This window comes from Lynx rufus, unplaced genomic scaffold (genome assembly GCF_022079265.1).
Source record: "Lynx rufus isolate CCGP_SWC_20201006 ecotype Redwood Valley unplaced genomic scaffold, mLynRuf1.p SCAF_6, whole genome shotgun sequence".
NCBI classification, from domain to species: domain Eukaryota; kingdom Metazoa; phylum Chordata; class Mammalia; order Carnivora; family Felidae; genus Lynx; species Lynx rufus.
The window spans coordinates 26,101,810-26,124,456 of NW_025814878.1; the positions used below are offsets into that span (position 1 = coordinate 26,101,810).

Below are 22,647 nucleotides of genomic sequence, written 5' to 3' on the forward strand. Positions count from 1 at the left end.
GGTCCTTACGCGTATGCCGGAGACATTAGTCGGTGAGAAGTTATCAGAACAAGACAGGCTAGACTGATCAGTTTTGGGATTTGGAAAATATAATGATGGGTGGAGCCTGCAGAGTTAGGGCAGAGAGGAACTGGAGGAAGTAGAACGATGCCCAGTTAGCAGGGCATTTCCTGGCTGAAAACTGGGCAGCTGGCTCAACCTTCAGGGCACTAGAGCAACTAATGTTAGCTTCTGCTTAGTGGAATGCACACAAAGGAACACCAGACTACAGATGTGTGTCTTTTGATTTTGTTAATAATTTTTCCAATCCCTTTAAAAAAAAATTGACAGGGGCGCCTGGGTGGCGCAGTCGGTTAAGCGTCCGACTTCAGCCAGGTCACGATCTCGTGTTCCGTGAGTTCGAGCCCCGCGTCGGGCTCTGGGCTGACGGCTCAGAGCCTGGAGCCTATTTCCGATTCTGCGTCTCCCTCTCTCTCTGCCCCTCCCCCGTTCATGCTCTGTCTCTCTCTGTCTCAAAAATAAATAAACGTTAAAAAAAAAAATTTAAAAAAAAAATAAAAAAAATAAAAAAAAATTAAAAAAAATTGACAAAATGTTGACGTACCATGTTAATTTCACGTCTACAACATAGCAAATACACAATTCTGTGTATTATGCTGTGCTCACCACGGTAAGTGTCGTCACCATCTGTCAACATACAAAGTTATTACAGTATCTTTTAAGTTTAGTTATGTATTTTGAGAGAGAGAGAGAGAGAGAATGAGCGAGCGGGGGGGGGGGTGCAGAGAGAGAGAGAATGACAGGCATGCTCCACACTTTCAGTGGGGTACCCGATGCAGGGCTGGAACTCCGGAACAGCGAGATCACGACCTGAGCCAAAGTCGGATGCTTAACTAAGCCACTCAGGTATCCCCAAAGTTATTATAGTATTATTGACTATATTCCCCATGCTATACTTTTAAGTTTTTGATTTAGTTTTTTTTGCTTACAAGAGGGAAGGCTGAAGGAAAGAAAACACAGGCAGGGAGAGAGCGCTCTAATTTTAAAAGGTCTAGATACAAAGAGTGGGCTCTTCCTTTTTGTTTCTTATTAGAACCCTGTGGTTGACAAATGCACTGGAAAAACTTACCCTTCCTCCTGCATGCTCTGTTTTCCTTCCTTCTAGCCAGAGCTAATTAGGCAAAGGAAAAACAGGGCCCTTCTTAAATTCTAGAGTAAGATTCCTATTTCTAGTCCTCCTTTTTCTGGCATCCTCTTTTGTTGTCACAGGATAACATGTGAACCAGAAATTGCTTTTAATAGCTCTTCTTGCTTACTGATGTGAAGCAGGATCCACATTCCAAAAGTCATATTTAGCTGCTGCCGTGGAATGTGATTCTAGGATATCTGAAGTCACCATCCCGTCTCTACGGTGAACGTGGGAACCTGCTCAAGATGGAAACTGTCATGGCTTCTGTGACCCTATAAACTTTGCAAGTCTGTACCCTCATCTATAAAATGGGGCCCACTAAAAATACATGCTTTATTTCATTGTTGCTAGAAACCATGTAAAACAGTGCTTAATAATAGAGATCCTGGCTCATAGTGGGGGGCCAGTAAGTGTTAGTTGTGAGGCCATTATATAAGTAAGGCCAAACTCTAGAATACTTCTCAGATCTATTAAGCAAAGAACGTGGATAATGTGGCTTGACCCATGAGTGTTCTTTCTACATCTTTATTGACTCCTTCGATGATACCTTCCCTCTGAGGTACCTGTTTTAGTTTGCTGGTGCTGCCATAACAAAGTACCACAAACTGGGTGGCTTCTGGAGCCACCAGTCTGAGATGAAGGTGTTCACGGGGTTAGTTCCTCCTGAGGACTGTGAGGGAAGAGTCTGTTCCCGCTTCCCTCCTTGGCTTATGGATAGCTGACTTCTCATCCCATCTGTCTACTTTTGGTTTTATTGCCCGAGCTCTTGGTGTCCAATCCAAGAAATCATCGCCAAGACCAATGTCAAGAAGCACCTCCTCCCCCATATTTTCTCTGAGGAGTTTGACAGTTTCAGGTCTAACGTTTAAGTCTTTTTGAGTTGATTTTGTGAGTGGTGTAAGATGGGGGTCTGATTTCATTCTTTTGTTGGTGCATGTCTCGTTTCCCCAACGCCATTTGTCAAAGAGACTATCCTTTCTTCGTTGTGTGTCCTTGACACCCTTGTGGAAGACCAATGATCATATATGTGTGGGTTTATTTCTAAGGTCTCTAATCTGTTTCATATGTTTGTATTTATGCTGTTTTAATTACTTCAGCTTTGCAATTTATTTTTGAAATCACAAAGTACGTTGCTGCCAGCTTTGTTTTCCTTTCTCAAGATTGTAAAGCTGACAGTTCTTTAGGGGTGTGTTGAGTGAATAGTTTCCATGTCAGAGACTAGGTTTTACCATAGTTTCCCTTCCTTCCCCATCCAGCTTATTTTAAAATAATAATCTTTGAAAATTGCTACACAGATAAAGGTTATAAGAAAACAATGCTCTGATCTGATAGCTCCATTTTTCCTCACTGATGCTAATTTGTCTGTCAAACTTTGTTTCCTTTTTCATTTCTTTAAAGGCTGAAAAGAAAGGAGCCAGCAATACAGTTACCGGTATGATCTTTGGATGTTATGCTTTATTTGACTTGCTGGCATCTTTGGTATTTGGAAAATACGTGAGTATTAAAGTTCATGGGAACATTTTAAGTTTTGAAAGTTGTGTAATGACCTATTCTAATCTATAAGCCTCGAATTTCCATTGATTCAGAAATAACCACCATTATATTTTATGAAATATGCTTCTGTTGATAACTCCGTTCATAGGGTTGATTGATTTTTTTTGTTTTTATTTTAATTTCAGTTGACATCAGTGTAATATTAGTTTCAGGTGTGCAGTGTGGTGATTCAACACTTCTATATAACCCCTTGGGCTCATCACAACAAGTGCCCTCCTTAGTCCCCTTCACCTATTTCACCCATTCCCCCCCCACTGCCCCCACCTTATTCTGGTAACCATCAATTTGTTCTCTATAGTAAGAGTCTGTTGTGTGGTTTGCTTCTTTCTTTTCTTTTTTTTCTCTTTGCTCATTTGTTTTGTTTCTTAAATTCCACAGATGGGTGAAATCATATGGTATTTATCTTTCTCTGACTGACTTATTTTGTTTATCGTAATGGGTTGATTGATTTTTTTGCTTCTTCCATGTTTTTAAGCAATGTGTGTTGCCATTCCACTAAAGAATTATTATAATATTACATTAACTATATTTCCCAAACATATGTTTCCCAAATCTTGTATATTTCCTGATACAGTGGGTTTGTGTTTATCTGGATGTAGACTTGTAACAGTCGTCGATTTACCGACTCTTCTCTGACATTTATTATAGCTTGTACATATTGGAGCAAAATTTATGTTTGTGGCAGGAATGTTTGTCTCAGGAGGAGTTACAGTTCTCTTTGGGTAAGTCATGCTCTGATCTGTTTGGGAGCTTGAACAGATTTCATAATTTATCTTCAGTTTAAAATGTTAATGAATTCTTTAAATCAGTCCGTCCCATTGATTGTCTGTTGAGGGCTCAGCGTGTAGCTATTGGGTGATTTAGAGGATGGGACTAATGAAGGACAGAGTCTTCTAAGGGCTGAGCATTAAGTGGCTTCTGAATCTGTTCATTAGGACTGCTATGAGTGGGAGTGACAGAAACTTAACTCACTTTTCGGAGTCACAGATACATATTGCCTCGAGCAGAGAAAGTGCAATAAAGAATGAGCTGGAGAACATCAGGGCACACATATTAAAATACTGCCATCGGAAATCTATCTCAAGCTCCCAGTTTTGCTTTCCTCTTCTTGTGCTTTGTTCATGGACAAGCTGTCTGCTTGTGGTGGCAAGAATTCTCCAGCAGCTCCCAGAGGAAGAGAATGCCACTTTTCCTGGAATTCTAGGAGATTCACAGGATGGAGCCCCTGGCTTGATCTTTGTTGGTGACCTATCCCTGCATCAAGGTTAATGTAGGGGAGGGGGTACTCTGATTGGCCAGGCTTGAGTCATATGCTCACTTCAGAATGGTTCCCTCCATTGCTATTTCCAGGAAAAGGGAAAATAGAGGCAAAATAGCTGTGGAAGTTCTTAAGCTTAAGAGTCCTTAAATCAGCAGCCTGGTGGCAAATAATATGGATGAGCCTACACAGCTTCTTGGGGAACATAGGAGAAGGAAGAGTGCTGTAAGATTATGGTGAAGTAAGCTAGGAAGCCTTCGTGTCAAACTAAGTGGTTTTTTTTTTGTTTTGTTTTGTTTTTCCTTTTCCTTTTTCTATTTTTTGGCAGGGAAGGGGCATGGTCTTCTATTTTCTGCCCCACCCCCATTTTCCCCCCCAAGGTTTGAGTCCTACCACTGAGGGATACCTGAAACTAAGAAGTCTTTCTTTTGTATATGTTCTGGTCAGAGTGATTCTACGTATCTCAGAGAAACTAATTTAGTGTTATCATTTAAACGGCCAATTGCATCATCAGAAAAGGGCGACTAAACCGTCATTATGAATCGAATGGTTACCCATCTCCCCCCCAAAAAGAGACTTCCCTTTGTATAATAAAGCAATTGAAAACATTCATATTCTGAAGAGATTTATTATAATAGCTGTGTGAGTTGCTACTCTTTTCAGTGAGTAGCGGTAAAAAGGAATAAACAGCAACAACAACGACAAACCAACTTGGCATTTGAGAATTGTCTTGTTCTTTTTTAGTGTGTTGGACCAAGTTCCAGAAGGACCAGTATTTACCGCTATGTGTTTTCTAGTGAGAATAGCAGACGCAGTCAGCTTTGCGGCAGCAATAACTGCGTCTTTTTCTATTCTTGCAAAGGCTTTTCCAAACAGTGTGGCCACGGTGTTGGTATGTATTTTACGCGTTTTTCCTGTTTTCCTTTTAGCGTAGGCTCAAGTATTTGTTTGCCCTTCCAAGTTAAAGCTGAAATCCATTCTTCTAGACCTGCCCTTTCTTTTTCTTTTCTTTTCTATTTTCTGTGTTTTGGTTACCTTTTACCCCAATTACTGCTTCTAGCAGCGCGCTGTCACTGAACATACCATTAGTCTTATTTAGGTCTCTTCCTGGGTTTAGAGTCTACCACTTAAAAGAACAACACCTGCCCAGTAGTATTTTGTTGTCTCTCTGTAGCCCAGATTGTGGCTGAGCTGCCGGAGGCATTCCTTTGCTTTAGAAAAGTCATCCCTAGTGGCCACTTGAGTATATACTAATGTCCTTCCTCTACTCTTCCCAGGCTCGTGGAAGGAATCTTAGAGACCTTAAAGCCTTTCCCTGCCTCTGTGCCGTTTGCCGAGTGCTTTCTTATTTTCCCCCAAACCCAGAACTTGGTAGCATTGTATTAACATAATATATTGGCTAGGTGCCTGGACGCCTGGCATTGGTGACGTACCAGATTTCTGTCCCAGCTCTTGGCTACTGCCTCCTTCACCCCAAGCAGGCTCTCTCCTGCCTGTCTCCTCCAGACCCATGCATTTCTGAAGGACGTGTGGTTTGCATAGTAGACCAAATGCAGCCCTCCCAACAAATAATTGTCCTTGAGACTTCAGGGCCTCATCGGCTTAGTACCAAGAATTTCCTCCTTTGCCCATATTAATACTATAGCTTTGGCCATTAAGTACACTATTTGCTGTGGAGATCGTTATTTACTCCCATTTTAATTAAATATCTATATCTACAGCCGGCTAGCTAGCTGCTTAGGTTTATTTTGGGTTGTACAGCCATGTGGCACGCAGTGGTGGCCACTGTGATAGGCGTACTGCTTACATTTCCCAGAAACAACATTTCTCAGAAAGGGTTCTGGAGAACATGAGCCCATTGACGTGCTCTGTAAAATAAGGTTTTGTGGGTAAAATGTTTGGAGCACATGTCCCTTCCAACTTAGAGACATCCAGTTCACGGGAGTGTATTAAGACTCCGAGAAATCCTGTAGTAAAGATATTTTCCCCAACTCTATTTGACTATGGCCACACTTTTTAACTCTTAAAGAGCTGCCGTTCTGTGGAACACTCTGGAAGGTGCTTTCCAAGAAACTCCTGTGACGGCGACAGGAGTCCATTTGATTTTCTGATCGACAGGGGAAATTAATGTTGCCGTACTGAGTTTCTGTATAAAAACTGTGGCCAAAAACTGACACCCTAACACGGTGGTTGTTCTGGATGGCTTCATGGTGCTTAAATGGAGAATTCCTGTATTCTTTAGGAAATTGAAAGTTACCAATGGAGTACTTTCGTGTCCTCTCTGAGGTCTGAGGGAGGATGTGAGGTTGCAAACCACAGTCTCTGTTTAACACCCCTAAAGACTACATTGATTTAAAATGGCGCAATTTCTGTGAGGGTTTTTTAATGGTAAAATATTTCCCATAACACCGTTTTGTTTATTTTAATTTTAATAAACGCCTTCTACATGGTACAAAATTCAAAAGTTATAAAAGGAAATAGAGGATAGAGTGAATGTATTCTATATGTTACTTTTCCTCAAGCTTCATAGACCCACCTGTTGTCCAGGCATCCAGTCCAACATCGTTCTCCCAGAAGGCAACAGGGATTATCGGTTCCTTCTAGAGTGATTCCATGTGTGTATGAACATGTATGTACACGCTCACACAAGTGCACACACACGCGCAGGGCATGATTCCTTCCCCCTTTGTTTTCTTTACACTCGTGGTCGCATACTCTCTACGCTGTTCAGAACCTGGCTGATATGCTAACAATGAAACCATCTTGGAGATCTTTCTATGCCTATGGGTGAAGAGTTTCTTACTCTTTACCTCCCTTTAGTAGCAGTATACGGTACTTCACTAGATGGAGGTACCATACATCCATAGTTTCTTCAAATTGTCAATGAATATTTAGATTGTCTACGTATTTTCCTGGTGCAAACAGTGCTATAACACACAAGCTTGTGCATACACCATGTCACATCTTTACAGTTCCCCATATAAATTCAATTCCCAGTATGGCATTCTGGGCCAGAGAGTATGTGCGTTTGTAATATTGATAGATTTGCCAAATTACCCTCCTGTGTTCACTCACCAGCCGTGTCCAAACGTGCCTCTTTCCTCACTTTGCTGCCCCTGCTGAGCGTTTGATGGGTGATGGGTAAAAATTGTTATCTTGTGGTTTAACCGTTTACTTTTTTTTTTAAAGTGAGGGTGAGCTTTCTTTTACATGCCTGAGATGTATTGCATTTTCTTTCACGTGTCAATAGTCTGTTTGTAGCATTTGCTCATTTTCCTATTGGGTTGTTCATTTTTCCCCCATTGATTAGTATTAGCTCTTTTGATATATTTGGGGAAATTAGTCCTTTGTCAGTATTTTTTTTTTTTTTTACTATTCTTCATTTGTCTTTTTTATGTGCTTAACATCCATAGTTTTTTCACATTTTCATGTAATCAGATTAATGATTCTTCTGTGTCTTCTGAGTTTTATGTCATAATTAGAAAAACTTCCCCACCATAGGAAAAAAAAAACCTCCTCCCATATTTTATTTTTCTAGTACTTCTGTGGTTTCAATATGCATGTGTAAAGTTTTGGTTCATCTTGGGTTTGGGTGGGTTTGGGTGTGTAAATTGTGAAGTGGATAGCCTTTTTCTCAATTAGCGTCCATTAAATCTTTATTTGTGAATTCTTCAAACCAACTGTATTGACTCAATTCTCTTTTTTTCCCCCATTTTTAGGGAAGTCTTGAGATTTTTTCTGGCCTGGGACTAGTGTTAGGGCCCCCTTTAGGTGGCTTCTTGTATCAATCCTTTGGCTATGAGGTGCCTTTTATCTTTCTGGGATGCATAGTTCTGCTGATGGTACCACTCAACATGTACATTTTACCTAATTATGGTAAGACTGCATTTATTACTCACTTTAAGAATCTTAAATTGAAGTATTTTTATACATGTATAGGGGACCAAGTTAACAGTACTCACTTTCATCTTGTATGCTCCATGGTAGATTTCTAGAGTACCCTGAAAGAGCTGATTCTCTTTTGAGAAATGTTGCTGTAGGCAGTTTATGTGAATTTCTATATATTACAATTTTTTTCTGACCTTTAGAACTAACGAATATTTAATTCCTTGTCATAAAACATCACCATATAAAGTGTCCACCAGAGGTGTTCTTGGACTTAATTAAATATTTCAGAATGACGAGTTACCAAGGGCCACACATGGCACTGTCTTCCTGGAAGGCCACCAGACGGGAGGGCAAGGCCTGACCTTCTCCCCAGTGGTCCTCCCAGCTGCCTGTGAAGCACAGCCCAAGTACAAGGACACAGGGCCACATCAGGCAGTAATGGGGGTCACTCTGGCTTCAAACCTTCACACCCCATAAGAGTCAACCTATCCTGTAGCAACTCCCTGGACATAGCTCTCAGGATCACCACGAGGGATGCACCGGGTACAAGAGTCAGAACACTCAGGGCACAAATCATGGTGTGCAGGTTCATGTACAGTTTCTTCTGTACCAGGTAAGGGTTATTCGCACTGTAAGCAAGATTGCCTAGTGACATAGCTGGCATTTTACACTTATCCGACGACGAAGGGAACAGAGCTAGAGAGCTAACTTGAAGGCTAGAGAGGAGAGAGCCAGAGAATGTTTCTAGAGAGGCACCACCATGCTGAAACATGTAAGACGGTGGTTTCTACTTGTGAGAAGTACAACTACTTCTTCTACTGTGGTTTCTGTGGTTGAGCATCCTGGTTGCTTGGTTCACAGATGAACAATGGACCAGTAATCAAGACACTGACACCAGGTCACATTGTCAGGGAAATTAAACTCATTATTGTCAGGGAAAAGAGTCACGTTCGCCCTTTACCACACTGTATGGGGGAAAGACTGTGTTTATTAATTAATGGTAGGGCAGGGTATTTAGAACTTGTGTGATTAGGCACTGGACCGGCCCCAATATCTGTTTCTCCTGGAGTCCTGGCCTGCTCCCCTCGCCTCCTCCCTCCCCCGACAATCTTTTGCGGCCCCCTCTGGTTGCCACCAGCCTAGTTACATCAAGTAACAGGATTCATTTCTGTTAATCCTCAACTAAAATCTCCCGGCATTTTCATTGAACTCAACAAAATCCCAGTTAGCTATATCTCTATGAACAAACTTTTTGGCAAGCACTGGTTATCTATGGAAGGACCTTCTATTTAGATTGAATGGAAAAAACTGGTATTAATAAAAAGATCTCTGAGATTGATAATGTAAAGCCTGTAAGTATAGGTTTAGGTGTTCTCATTAAGGAGTACTTTTTAAAATTAGTGTTTTGGGAGGCACCTGGGTGGCTCAGTTAGTTGAGAGCCCAACTCTTGATGTCGGCTCGGGTCATGATCCCAGGGTGTGGGATCGAGCCCTACATCGGGCTCCACTCTGAGCGCAGAGCCTGCTTCGGATTCTGTCTCCCTTTCTTTCTCTGCCCCTCCCCGATTCACACATGCACTCTCTTTCTCTCTCTCAAAAATGAATACATAAATATTTTAAAAAATGGTTCATTAAAAAAATAAAAAAGTTAAATAAAATTAGGGGTTTGGGAGAGCTTATGGAGAGAAGCCTGACAATTAAATCGTCTTTTATTTTGATGATATTGGCAGAATTTTGTGTCCTACAAGTTCCACCCCACTCCTTTACCCCATTCTAGACTCATAGCCAACATCGTTCTAGAGTCAACTTTGGTCCCTCCCTCTCTCTCATCCTTTGAATCTGTGCATCAAGTCCCCTCTCCTGTACTGCTCTAAAGAAATATTTCTAAAGCACAGTCATGGACGTGCCGATCCTCTTATTAAAAATCTGTAAATCTGTGAAATGTGAGCCCTATCCTGAAAGCTGTGAGGAAGCCGTTGTGAGATCCCAGTAGAGGAGTCACATGATCTGAAACGTGTCCCTTTCGCATCCACTCTAATCCCTCCTCATCCTTCAAAACTTAACTTCCTCTTCTGGGAAATCCTTCTGAAGCTTCTCGGTCATTGGAATAAATGCTCAGTAAGTAGTGCTGAAGTGATCAGCATGCTTCCTGCCCCTTCACACCTGAGGGGTTCCCTGTTTCCCTCCCCTGCTTCCTCGCCTCTACCAGTAGCTTCCTGTGGCAGGCCAGGTCAACCAGGGGGTCATGTCTCTCTCAAAGAATATGTCAGAATTGTGGGGAGCAGAGAGAGTAACTGAGTAGCTTGGAAAAGCTCCTCATCTGTCTCTTAAAGCATTACTTGGGCTTCTGCAACAGTTTAATTAAACTCATTATGTGTTTGTTGCTACGGACGTTCTTACGTACTCTCATTATGATTTCTCATCTTTCCCGCTTTGGATTTAGAGAAGGGGGCCATTTCTGCCATAATAATTTGTCTTCTAGCATAAATCCATGATACCTTTTATATGCAAGTAAATATAACCAATTCAAGTTGATCTTTTATAATTTATATCTTAAAGGCGACTAATGAACATCTTTAATAAACAATTCAAAATACTCGCCAAATGGAGTCTCCTTGCTGGCCCTACTGCACCGAGCCATATGCTAGTGCTTGTCCCCTTTCTAAGTCTGTGCACTTTCTGTGGTTGAGCATCGTGGACTGTTTAGCATTGAATATTTGGCTAATAATTAAGAAACTGACATCATGGTTTAACCGTTATCCCTTGTATCCTGACAAAGTCTAAATGTAGCACTTAAAATACTTGAACCGATCTTTGTGTTTCTTTGAATTTGTTCCATGCTAGATCATTATTCACCAAGAATTAAGTAATGAAGCATGGTGGGTGTTTTTGGAGAAATGGGAGCATAACAGGGGCTAATCCTCATCCTCAAAGATCTTCCTTACCCAGACCTGGCCAGTATCATCTCTGGCCTGGCACTCCCAACAGCCTCCTAACTGGTCCTCTTGTCTCCATTCTCCACAAGGCCACAGAGAGGTCTCTTTAAACCACAGATCTCATTCCTACCCCTCGGTTAGAATCCATAGTGATTTCTCAGGCCTGTTAGCATGTTTTACAAAGTCTTGCATAACATGCTTCTGCAGTATGATCTCTCTCTCCACCGTGCTGGTGTCCCCTACTCTAATCTCCATCCTCTAGCTTTGCTTCTCTTCTTTCATTTCCTTCAAACTCAGAATAGTTTTCCTCACTGCTGAGTCTTGGAATGTACCATTCCTGGAATAATATGCCTGGATTATTCTTTCCTCCTTCTTTGCTTGCTCATCTTAAGCTCATGCTTTGGGCAACAACTTAGATATTATTACTTGAGGAAAGCCTTCTTTATATGGCTTTCTCTGTTTTTGTTGTTGTTGTTTGTTTTTGTTTTTGTTTTGTTTTAGCCAACTATCTGCTGTGCTTTGAAAGATTCCCTCCTTGTTCCATCCTTTTTCTCTCCACTCTTTACTGTAACTTCTCTGTGAGAACAGGGTCTGAGCTTATCTTCTTTGTCTTTGTCTGCCCAGCATTTTGCATGGTACCTGACTCAGCAAAGACATGGCTCAGTAAATTAACGGGAAGACAGGAAAATCACCAAACAATAGTAAACAATGTAAAATGAAATGTGGTTTAGTTGCTGAAAGGTATGGTACAGAGCAGAAGTGCAGTAGGAAACAGAGGAAGGTAAGATTTGTGGAATAATTAGGGCCAGAGCCAGACCTCACAGAGTGAATAGAATTTGAAAAATTAGCAGGAGAAAAAGAAAGGAATCATAGCATGTGACTGGAGGCTTGGATACAACAGTTCCTGTTGCTGGGAACAGTAAAGAATCTGGGTTACTGCAAGGGGGATGCTAGAAGTGAGGTCCGTGCTCAGTTGACCTTGAATGCTCATGTGATTTATGCATGATTCAGTAACACCCTTCTCAATCTGGTGTTTTCTTTGCCATCAGGAAAAAAAAAAAATTTTGTCTGTGCCCTTTGATGAACTCAGATTTCTCCCTTCCTTGATAAAGCTTCTGGCTCTTCCCATGCACCAAATCTAACTTCATATAGTCTCTATCTCATTGGGGGGAAGGCCTCAACTTGCTTCAAAGTTATAACCTATAACCTAAGGCCCCCTCTTCTCCTCACACTCTGATTCCAGTGGATTCTTTATCAATTTGAGAAATTGTCTTTAAGAAGACTGAATGTGGCTTCTAGGTGTGAATAATTTATACGCAAATGCAGACAATATGCAATTTTAGGCAAACTCAGAGGTGCAGTTATTCTGATTACCAGATAAAAGATGACCTTACCAATTTCATTTCTCCAAATAGGTTAGAATTTTAATTACTCTTTTTTGGATTTTTTACCCTTAGACTCTGATCCAGGTGAACACTCATTCTGGAAACTCATCACGTTACCCAAGATCGCACTTATAGCCTTCGTCATCAACTCCCTCAGCTCATGTTTTGGCTTCCTTGATCCTACTCTGTCTCTCTTTGTTCTGGAGAAGGTGAGTAGCCTGCTTGTCAGAGAGCTCTGCACTGTGGAAGGTGGGTGCACTTGCTTGCTCTGGGGCCCCACTCTGTAGAAAGACTCCGAGTGGCTGTGAGGAGACAGAATGAGATCTACACCCCAACACAGCCTGTCCCCTCCCTCTGTGACATCCCTTTCACCAGGGGTCTGATTCAGGGCAAGTGAAAGAACCTTTTCGCCAAGTGGCCCAAACATTGGTCTCCTTTTCAAGGTCTTGCTTGAGTCATCACATGTCTGGCTTGGGAACTATCCTGAGTGCTTGACAAGGACACTTTTCCTCTACTTGTTTGAATTCCAGTGAAGCATCTGGGGTACTCCGTAGCTCATTTGATGTTCTTCACTAACAGGTCCCCTGTGGGTCCACTTACTTTTTAGGCTGTTACATATAATTGAATGACTATGGAATATATTAATCTGGGATGGTAGAAAGGAACCAAGACTCTTCTTCTTCTTCTTTTTTTTTTTTTTTTAGTGCTGGAAAATAAATTCTGAATGTAAAGGGTTGTTGTAGAGATTTGCTCTTAGATATTTCTTTTCCTTTTCTTCTTTTTTTAATTTAGAGAGAGAGGTTAGAGCACGAGTGAGGGAGAAGGGCTGAGGGAGGGAGAGAATCTTTAGCAGTTCTGTCCTCAGTGCATAGCCTGAAGTGGGGCCCAGTGTGGGGTTCGATCCCATGACCCTGGGATAATGATCTGAGCTAAAGAGTCAGAGGCTTAACCGGCTGAGCCATCCAGGCACCCCACTCTTAGATATTTCTGAAAAAAGGATTATCAATGATGTGATAAAGTACATGACCAACTCTGGTAGTTAATTATACTGGAGGATTAACATGTGTTTATCGAGGTAGAAATCTAATTGCGGCCCATGCTGACTTTATGTGAGGTACTGGAATTAAAAAAAGCAGTTACCAGAAACACAATTCCTCAAAGGCACTAGGGATGGTTTTGTGTTTGTGAAATATCCAAAAAGATAAACGTGGACACTGTCATTTTGATGCCTTGCCCAAGACTTAGAAAATAATACAATATCTTGTTTAAGCAGTGAGCATCCATAAGGTAACAAGAAACATTTTGTGTTTATGAGGACACATTCCAGTCACATCAACAGTGTATCTCTCCAGGAGTCATTTTTGTATCTTCTTAAGAATTTCTGCCCACATGAGGAAAAAATATCTTAGCCAATGTCTGGTAAATCCCAGTTGCGCATGTCTATTTCATAAGAAATCTTTACAAGTGTCATTTTCTAAATACACTTAGAAATACATCTTTGAGGGGCACCTGGGTGGCTCAGTCGATTGAGCGTCCGATTTCGGCTCAGGTCATGATCTCACGGTTCGTGGGTTCGAGCCCCGCCTCGGGCTCTGTGCTGATGGCTCAGAGCCTGGAGCCTGCTTCAGATTCTGTGTCTCCCTCTCTCTCTGCCCCTCTGCTGCTCGTGCTCTGTCTCTCTCTGTCTCAAAAATAAATAAAACATTAAAAAAAATAAAAAAAAATACATCTTTGAGTTTTCCTGTTTTTTTATAGAAAGTTTTTTTATCCTATTGCCATTCTTCTGACTTTACATCATTGTTTGAATTGACAGTTCACTGTCCAGTCACTGGTGACCCAGCCTTTTAGGCTGCGAGGGCTCCATGCTGTCTTGACCAGTTATAAAACCGGAAGAAGACATCTCTGACTTTTTTCTTCCTCCTCGTATCTTTAAGGGACTAATTTGTCATAAAGTTGTTGAAATGTACATGGACTCCTATATAAATCTCACGTGCTTACTTAAGAAAATCAGTTAAGGAAATTAAGGAAACGAAAACAACTCAGTTAACCAAAGAAAGGTGTTTGTATCATGCTGGTAATAGTAACAATATCACAGAGTGATGTGGTTAACTTACTGTTTTAAAAGCCTTTTGTAAAGTGTCATACCATGTAATTCTTTAAATTAGATATTAACATCCCTTTGAAATGGATAAAATAGATATTATCCTCCGGGTTTTTCACATCAGTATACTGCAGTCCATGGACAGTAAGCATCGCCTAGTTGCTTATTAGAAGTCAGATTCTCTGGCCCCATCTCATACCTTTTGAATCAGAAATTCTAGGTCTGAAGCCTAAGAACCTTTTTGTTTTTTTCCATCCCTTGAACCAAGGCATGTTAGTACTTGGATCCAACTAAGAAACCCTTTTAACAAGTTCTCTGGGAGGTGCCTCGGTGGCTCAGTCAGTTAAGGGACCGACTGTTGATTTCTGTTCAGGTCATGATCTCAAGGTTCAAGCCCTGTGTCTGGCTCTGTGCTGCTTGGGATTCTCTCTCTCTCTCTCTCTCTCTCCCTCTCTCTCTGTCCCTCCCCTGCTCTCATGCTTGCTCTCTCAAAATAAGTAAACAAACATTTAAAAAAAAGTTCTCTGGGTAATTATCACGCACATAAAGTTTATGCAGCACTGGTTTAAACGTAAAAATATATGTAAAAATACCATGGTTCATAGAAACAAATTTATACGTACAATATCAAATGCTGCAAAACAAGATATCTAGGACTTTTGACCTCTGATTAGATTTTTTTCCCCCTCATAAAGAAAAAGTAATCCATTTAAAAAAGTAAGACCAAAATTAGGAGGATGCTAAGTGTTAATAGTGGGCTCATGGTAGATAACAAGAGCTGAAGAAGTGTGTAGAAAAGATTTATGTGTGGGGCACTTGGGTGGCTCAGTCAGTTAAATGTCCAGCTCTTGATTTTGGCTCAGGTCATGATCTCACGGTTCATGAGTTTGAGCTCTGCATCGGGCTCTGCACTGATAGCACGGAGCCTCCTTGAGATTCTCTCTCTCCCTCTCTCTCTGCCCTTCCCTGCCCATTCATTCTCTCTCTCTGTCTCAAAATAAATAAACCAACTTTTTTTTTTAAAAAAAGAAAAGATTTTTGTTTATGTAAAAAATGACTTAATGGTGTAACTCTAATAAAAAATTTCTTTTACAGTTTAATTTACCAGCTGGCTATGTGGGACTGGTATTCCTGGGTTTGGCACTATCCTACGCCATTTCTTCACCGCTGTTTGGTTTACTGAGTGATAAAATACCAGTACGTACACTTAACCTACGTTTGAGAAACACCTTTGTGTATTTAGATTGGTGAGCTTTCCAGCTGTACTTCTGGAACTCTAGAGGGCCATTGATTAGAATTGACATTCAAATTTTTTTAAAAAAATTAGCTTATTACTGTTTAATTGAGAAATAAAATTGTAAGATATTTAAAGTGTGCATCATGGTGATTCGGGATTCGAATACATTGTGAAAGGATGTCCTCTGTCAGGTTAATTAACACAGCCATCACCTCTGTATTATCTCTCTGTTTTGTTTTGTTTTTTTTTACTTGAGGGAGCGAGAACACTTAAATTTTACTATATTCAATTTTCGGAGTTGATGGAGAGGTTCCCATGTCTTCCAACCTGCCATCACTCAGAGAACATTCACTTTTAATTGCTTCTTCTGGGGAAAAGGGGTCTGTGCTAACAAGGCTGTTGAAAACTATTGGATTAGACTCTCTAGAGGATGAAACTCATTTGATGCAAAATACACGGATTGGCCTTAATAATTAGGGCAGGGGGCGCCTGGGTGGCTCAGTCAGTGGAACGTTCGATTCTTGATTTCAGCTCAGGTCATGATCTCACGGATGGTGAGTTCAAGCCCCACATCGGGCTCTGCACTGACAGTGCGGAGCCTGCTTGGGATTCTCTCTCTGCCCTTGCCCCACTCACGCTGTCTCTCAAAAATAAATAAGCATTTAAAAAAATAAAATAATTAGGGCAGAGTCCCTAATTAGGACTCGGTCAGACTGAGAGGAGATAATTTAGTTTTTTTTTCTTTGGGAATGAAAGGGGTGGCTACATAAATGTACATTGCTTATCCTATAGCTATCCTGATAGAAATTCCCTTCTGTTCTCCTTTGCTTAGGTCTAAACCATTCACTCCAGATGCTGGTAAACAGTACTAGTAAGTACTGTTAACCAAATACCAAGCTTCTGTGGCTTTAGTGCTTTTTACTTGTTTGCATTTCCTCTCTTTGTTAAACTTGCATAAATATTTATCACAACCTAAATTACATAGAGTTTACTTAGTAACCCAGGTGACAAAAAGCAAGTGTCTTAAACAGTGATTGGAGCTTGTTTTAAGACAGTCTTATATAACTGAGCAGGTATTTTACCCCTAGAATTTTCAGCCTGCATTCAAGTAGTTTAAAAGGAGTAATTTTATTGGGTGCTTTTTAAATAGTGTGAATTTTTCAGGTACTGTATCTACCAGGTGGTTCCTTGTGCTGACTGTTTTTTTATTTTTATTTATTCTATTTATTTAAAAAAATGTTTTTAAATGTTTATATTTATTTTTGAGACAGGGACAGAGCATGAGCAGGGGAGGGGCAGAGAGAGAGAGGGAGACACAGAATCCAAAGCAGGCTCCATCCAGGCTCTGAGCTGTCAGCACAGAGCCCAGTGCGGGGCTCAAGCTCGTCAACTGTGAGATCATGACCTGAACCGAATTTGGATGCTCAACCGGCTGAGCCACCCAGGCACCCCAATTTTATTTATTTTTTTAAATGTTTATTCATTTTTTGAGAGAGAGAGAGACAGAGAGAGAGAGAGCGAGTAAGAGAGGGGCAGAGGGAGAGAGGGAGACAAAGAATCCAAAACAGGTACCAGACTGAGCTGTCAGCACAGAGCCCGACATGGAGCTTGAACTCATGAACCCGAGCCTAAGTCAGACGCCTAACCGACTGAGCCATCTAGGCGCCCCAGGATGGCTGCTTTTTAAATTGTTACTTTGGGGATAGTTCATCATGTGTAAAATCTACAATACACTCCCTTCCCAAGGAATCCTTGTCCTTAGAAACTCCCTATCTTGGGGTATATTGTCTCGCTTTTCTGTTTACCATCTACCTATTTTCTCTTAAATGTAAAGTTTCATTTTCTTCAATGTATTTGGATTTTTAAATGTCAGGGCTTGTGTTCTTCAGTGATTTTTGTGTATATGCTTTGATTGTGGAGGGGCTTTACCTCTCAGGGGTTTTTCGGACTCTCCTTCTCTTTACCAGCATCTCAGGAAATGGTTTCTGGTTTTGGGAAACATAATCACAGCCGGATGCTACATGCTCTTGGGACCTATCCCGGTCTTGCACATTCAAAGGTAATGTTTTTTCCTTCTTCTGTATTTTTGGCTGAATAACATTAAGAATTACTACAGAAATTTTTTGTGTGCTGCTGGTATGGTTTCGTATTTTGAACCTTATTATTTAAATAGCTGCCTTGATTTAGGACGCTATTGAATTGTTGGGTTGGACTGGCAGTACTCTACCTTACCAGAAGGTGGCACTGCTATAAGCAGATAGAAAATGCATCATCACATCTGCATCAAATGCGAAAACCGCTTCTCCCTTTGTGTTTCAATTGCACACTTATTTGTACTTTATTTTGAAAATAGCATTTGTTGCCGCCTCCCTTTGGTTGATAGCTGTTAAAACGTGTTTTTTTTTTTCCTACTCTTTCTCAATCCTTGAGTCTGGGATCAAGTCTTTTTTTTGTTTGTTTGTTTCTGTATCATTCTTAGCATGTGGTACCGGCTCATTGGAGCTTGTTAAGGGTAATGTATTTGCTAAAATAAAGGGAGCTTAGAGCTTTTCAGCTGGTTCTGGGATCAAGTGTGACATGGAAAGGGCAAGGATTTCAGAGTCCTTCACATTTGGGTTTGCATTTTGCTTTGCCACTTACTAGGTATGTGAACTCCGGCAAATCATTTAGCTTCCGAGAGCCTTAGTGTTCTTATCTCCAAAAAGGAGCTGATGATGGTGCTTACTTGGCAGAATATTGCTGCAAGGATTCAATGGGGGTAATGGATGTTAAGCCATTGGCACAGTGCAGGAAGCCGAGCAAATTAGTTTCCTGCCCCTTCTTTACCAGTTCCCTTCTATGCCATTTTTTTTCTGTCCATTGAATTTCAAAGCCAAGTGATTGAAGGAGCAGCGTTAACATTTAACCAATTTTGAAAAGATTCCGTATGGTGACAAGAGGCCATGTGATATATGTGACCAAAGAAATTGAGGTATCGTGGTGAATTGATTCGCCACCCCCCTCAAAGTGGGAGGAGCCAGAGGGTGCTGTCTCTGAATGAGGTGGGATCAGATGGGAATGAGGCCGGCTAGTGATGCCGTCTCGGAAGCACGCTTCTCTGGGATTCAGCCTGCCCTCCTTAACTTGAGCCCTGTGTCTATCAACATGCTCATGTCGTTTTGTTTTGTTTCTTTTTCCAAAACTCTTTTGCAGTCAGCTCTGGCTGCTGGTGCTGATATTAGTCTTGAATGGCGTCTCTGCTGGAATGAGTATCATTCCAACCTTCCCGGAGATTCTCAGTTGTGCATAGTAAGTTACCTCTGTGCTTGCGGAGCTGTGTTGCAAATAGCAGTGAGCATCACAGGCTTTCTTGAATTTCTCAATTTTGTAGGATGTTGGATTTTTTTTTTCCGCAAGGCCAAATCTTCATGATTTTATGTCACCCAATATTCTGATATAAATACTGCATGCAATAATACTGTAATTGAAATGAAAATACAGTAAAACCTTGGTTTGTGACCAGAAACATGCTTATTTATAATCCAAAGCACTTGTATATCAAATCGAATTTCCCCTTAAGAAATGATGGAAACTCAGATGATTCGCTCCACAACCCAAAAATATTCATATAAAAACGATTATAATACTATAATATAATACAAAATAGTAAAGCATAAAATATAAAGAAAGATAAACAAATTAACCTGCGCGTACCTTTGAAAACCTTCGTGGCTGGTGTGAGGGAGACGAGAGAGGAAGGTTATTGTGTAGAATGACTTTCACTATCACTAATGGAATCACTGCTATCTACTGGCTCAATGGAATCTTGTTTTTTGTTTTTTTTTTTTGCAACTTTAACAAGGAACCTATCCAATGACACTCGCCTTTGCCTCTTTTTGAGGAAATGTGACATTGCATTGATGATCGCCCACAGTCTTGCAGTGAGAGAGAAGAATCATTGCCTCAGTTGTGATCCTGTCCCATTCATGGTCACATGCTACTCTTGTTGCAAGACAGTCGCTCATTTATCAAGTTAAAATTTGTGAGAAATGTTTGCCCGTCTTACAGAACACTCGTAGAACAAGTTACTCGCAATGCAAGGCTTTACCGTGTATGGTGATATTATACAATGATAGGTAAAATGAGTTGTGGATGGAGGCTTGGCTTGGTTGATGCCTAGGAACAGAAACACTTTTGAAAAGCTAAAGCACAACGGAAAGGCCTCAGCATTGTTTCCTTCTCACGGAGAAGGTCCATACATGGGCACACAATGACCAGGTAAAATGATTCTAGTCCCATTTCCAGTGCGGGGTCGGGAGAGGGGGCAGCTCCCACACCACCAAGCAATTCTCCCAAACCAGCTAGGTGTCCTACAATGCAACTCCGTTCTGAGACTATCCATCTGGTGATATGATCAGATCCCACAGGTGAGGGACTCCATCCCACAGATTGCCCTCTGCTTCAGGTGCTAGTTACAAGTTCACATGTGCTTCCGACTGACTGGCCCGTGCATCAGAGGTTCCCTTGATGACCTCCTTAGATTCAATTAATCTGCTAGAGTGACTCACAGAACTCAGGAATCCAGCGTACTCGTTAGATTCAGTGATTTGTTACAAAAGAGATTAAAGGATACGAATCAACAACCAGACGAAAAGACACAAAGAGTAACCTGAACAAAGGAACTTCTGTCCTTGTGGGTTTTGGAGCCCTGGCACACTGGCATGTGGAAAGGGTCTGGTTTACCAACTCAGCAGCTCTCTCGCCCTGTCCTTTTGGGATTTTTGTGGACGCTTACATACTGCTGATTGGTTAAATCACTCACCATTGGCCATTGATTCCATCTCCAGCCTGGCCCCTCCTCAGAGGTGGGGGGTTCTGGTCTTGGGATTGGAAGTTCTAACCCCTCTAATCACATGGTTGACTCTCTGGGCAACCAGCCCCTAAAAGCCACCACATGAACATAACAAAAAAAGGTACTTGAAATTGTTTTAATCACTTAGGAAATTCCAAGGGTGTTATGGGTTCTATGCTGCAAACAGGAGGGAGACCAGATATGTATTTCTTACTATGAATCACAGTATCGCACCGGGTATTTGTCACTTGGCCATCGGTGTTGTTTACTAGGCATGATGGTAAAGAACACCACGTGAACTAGAGCAGGGAGGAGATCCACTGGGTTGACTCAGTATTCTCTGAGGAATAATGAGTTGCCTCCGTGTTTTCTAAAAGTTGCCCATTATTCTCTTTGCATGTTCATCTCATTTTAAGAATTTCTTAGGGGCGCCTGGGTGGCTCAGTCGGTTGAGTGTCCGACTTTTGCTCCGGTCATGCTCTCACGGGTTCGCGGGTTCGAGCCGCACATGGGCTTGCTGCTGTCAGCAGGGGCCCACCTCTGAGCCTCTGTCCCCCTCTCTCTGGCCCTCCCCTGCTCACCCTCTCTCTCTCAAAAATAAATAGAACATAAAAAAAAAAAGAATTTCTTAATTATGTATTTTTATGAGACTTCATGCAAATGGGTCATGATTCTTAATATCATGTTTTAGATACGCAGTAAAATTATTTTTAGAAAACCATGGAGTAGAGGTAACTATGAAAATTCCTTCAGATTAGATTCGCTTTTATCTTAGAGACGGAGTGTTCTGTCTGTTGGTTTTGTTCAGATTATTCCCAGTCTCTTTAAAAAAAAAATGTTTTTTTAACGTTTATTCATTTTTGAGAGATAGAGTGTGAACAGGGGAGGGGCAGAGAGAGGGAGACACAGAATCCGAAGCAGGCTCCAGGCTCCGAGCTGTGCGCACAGAGCCCAGCACAGGGGTTTAACCCACTATCCAGGAGATCGTGACCTGAGCCAAAGTCGAACGCTTACCCCAGTGAGTCACCCAGGTGCCCCCAGATTATTCCCAGTCTCTTAATTTATTTGTCACACACTGTTCTTTGCTTTCACGCAGGTTTCCCTGTCCATAACAGATCTACTCTTGTCTCTTTGCAGCGAAAATGGATTTGAAGAAGGGTTAAGTACCTTGGGACTTGTGTCGGGGCTCTTCAGTGCCATGTGGTCAGTTGGGTGAGTAGCCATTTCGTTCACACCTGCAAGATGGAAAATACTATCTGCATTTGCCTGAAGAAACTGACACCGAGAGGTCTGATGAGGTGCCCAAAGGCGCTTAATTCATTTAGGGCAGAGTTGGAGTCCTAACCCCACACCCTCTGACTCCAAGATCACTGGTTTATACCAGCAGTTTAATACCTAATCAAAATGGTCCCCATATACTTTGTCTTAAGTGACCTTTCTAAGTTCCTTTAACAGGTCATGTCTCCGTATTCTTCATTCATTTGTTTCGTTTTTATTCTTTGCTATTCCTGAGGAATAAATGTATGCTGGAACTATAGAATATCTCAATAAATATGTGCAGACTTGAGTTATTTTAAATACAATTATTGAGGACAATAAGAATAATATAAGGGTTCTTTTGCGTGCATGTCACGTTTTTAAAATTTTTATGTAAGGCACCAACTTTTTAGAAGCAGTTATGATTTTAGAATTGTTTAAAAAGCGTTAAACATCATCATTATCGGGTAGAATCGGTTTTGTCGCACCCAGTGCTCCGTCCAGGAATTGGCTTCTGTCTTCAGTACTTACAGTTCCAATTTAATGAAGATCTATGATTGAGGGATCATGCGGCCTTTAGGAAATAATTCCTTTTTTTTTTTTACACTATTTAATACGCTTTCTTCTTTTCTTAGTGCTTTTATAGGACCCACACTGGGTGGATTTCTTTATGAGAAAATTGGTTTTGAATGGGCAGCTGCTGTGCAAGGTCTTTGGGCTCTGACAAGTGTGAGTAGCCTTTTGTTTTCATCTTCCTGGCATTTGCAGAGAAGTGTGATTTGGAGCATTGGCATTAACTGCCCCTTTCATTGTGTTAAAGGGATTGGCGATGGGCTTGTTTTACCTGTGGGAGCACGCACAGAGAAGAAGGTATGGTCGGTTCTTGGGCTTATTTTTTTCCCTTTAAAAATCAGCCCTCGAAGCACCTGGGTGGCTCAGCTGGGTACCCATCAGATCTTGATCTCGGCTCAGGTCATGACCTCACAGTTGGGTTCGTGAGTTGCAGCCCCT

The 22,647-nt window shown here is 41.3% G+C and overlaps 1 protein-coding gene across 2 annotated transcripts in view; it reads left to right on the forward strand.

Moving 5' to 3' along the window:
* SLC18B1 (solute carrier family 18 member B1) overlaps positions 1–22,647 on the forward strand; it is a 28,711-nt gene that overhangs the window by 2,956 nt on the left and 3,108 nt on the right. Inside the window, exons 3-13 of one of the 2 annotated variants that reach the window (XM_047102837.1) lie at positions 2,588–2,683; positions 3,392–3,465; positions 4,746–4,893; positions 7,721–7,877; positions 12,283–12,419; positions 15,407–15,508; positions 17,516–17,607; positions 18,741–18,836; positions 21,517–21,591; positions 22,272–22,365; positions 22,457–22,506. In XM_047102837.1, the coding sequence (XP_046958793.1) occupies positions 2,588–2,683; positions 3,392–3,465; positions 4,746–4,893; positions 7,721–7,877; positions 12,283–12,419; positions 15,407–15,508; positions 17,516–17,607; positions 18,741–18,836; positions 21,517–21,591; positions 22,272–22,365; positions 22,457–22,506 (1,121 nt within the window). The remainder of the gene's footprint in view (positions 1–2,587; positions 2,684–3,391; positions 3,466–4,745; positions 4,894–7,720; positions 7,878–12,282; positions 12,420–15,406; positions 15,509–17,515; positions 17,608–18,740; positions 18,837–21,516; positions 21,592–22,271; positions 22,366–22,456; positions 22,507–22,647) is intronic. The other variant, XM_047102839.1, reaches the window with a different exon arrangement.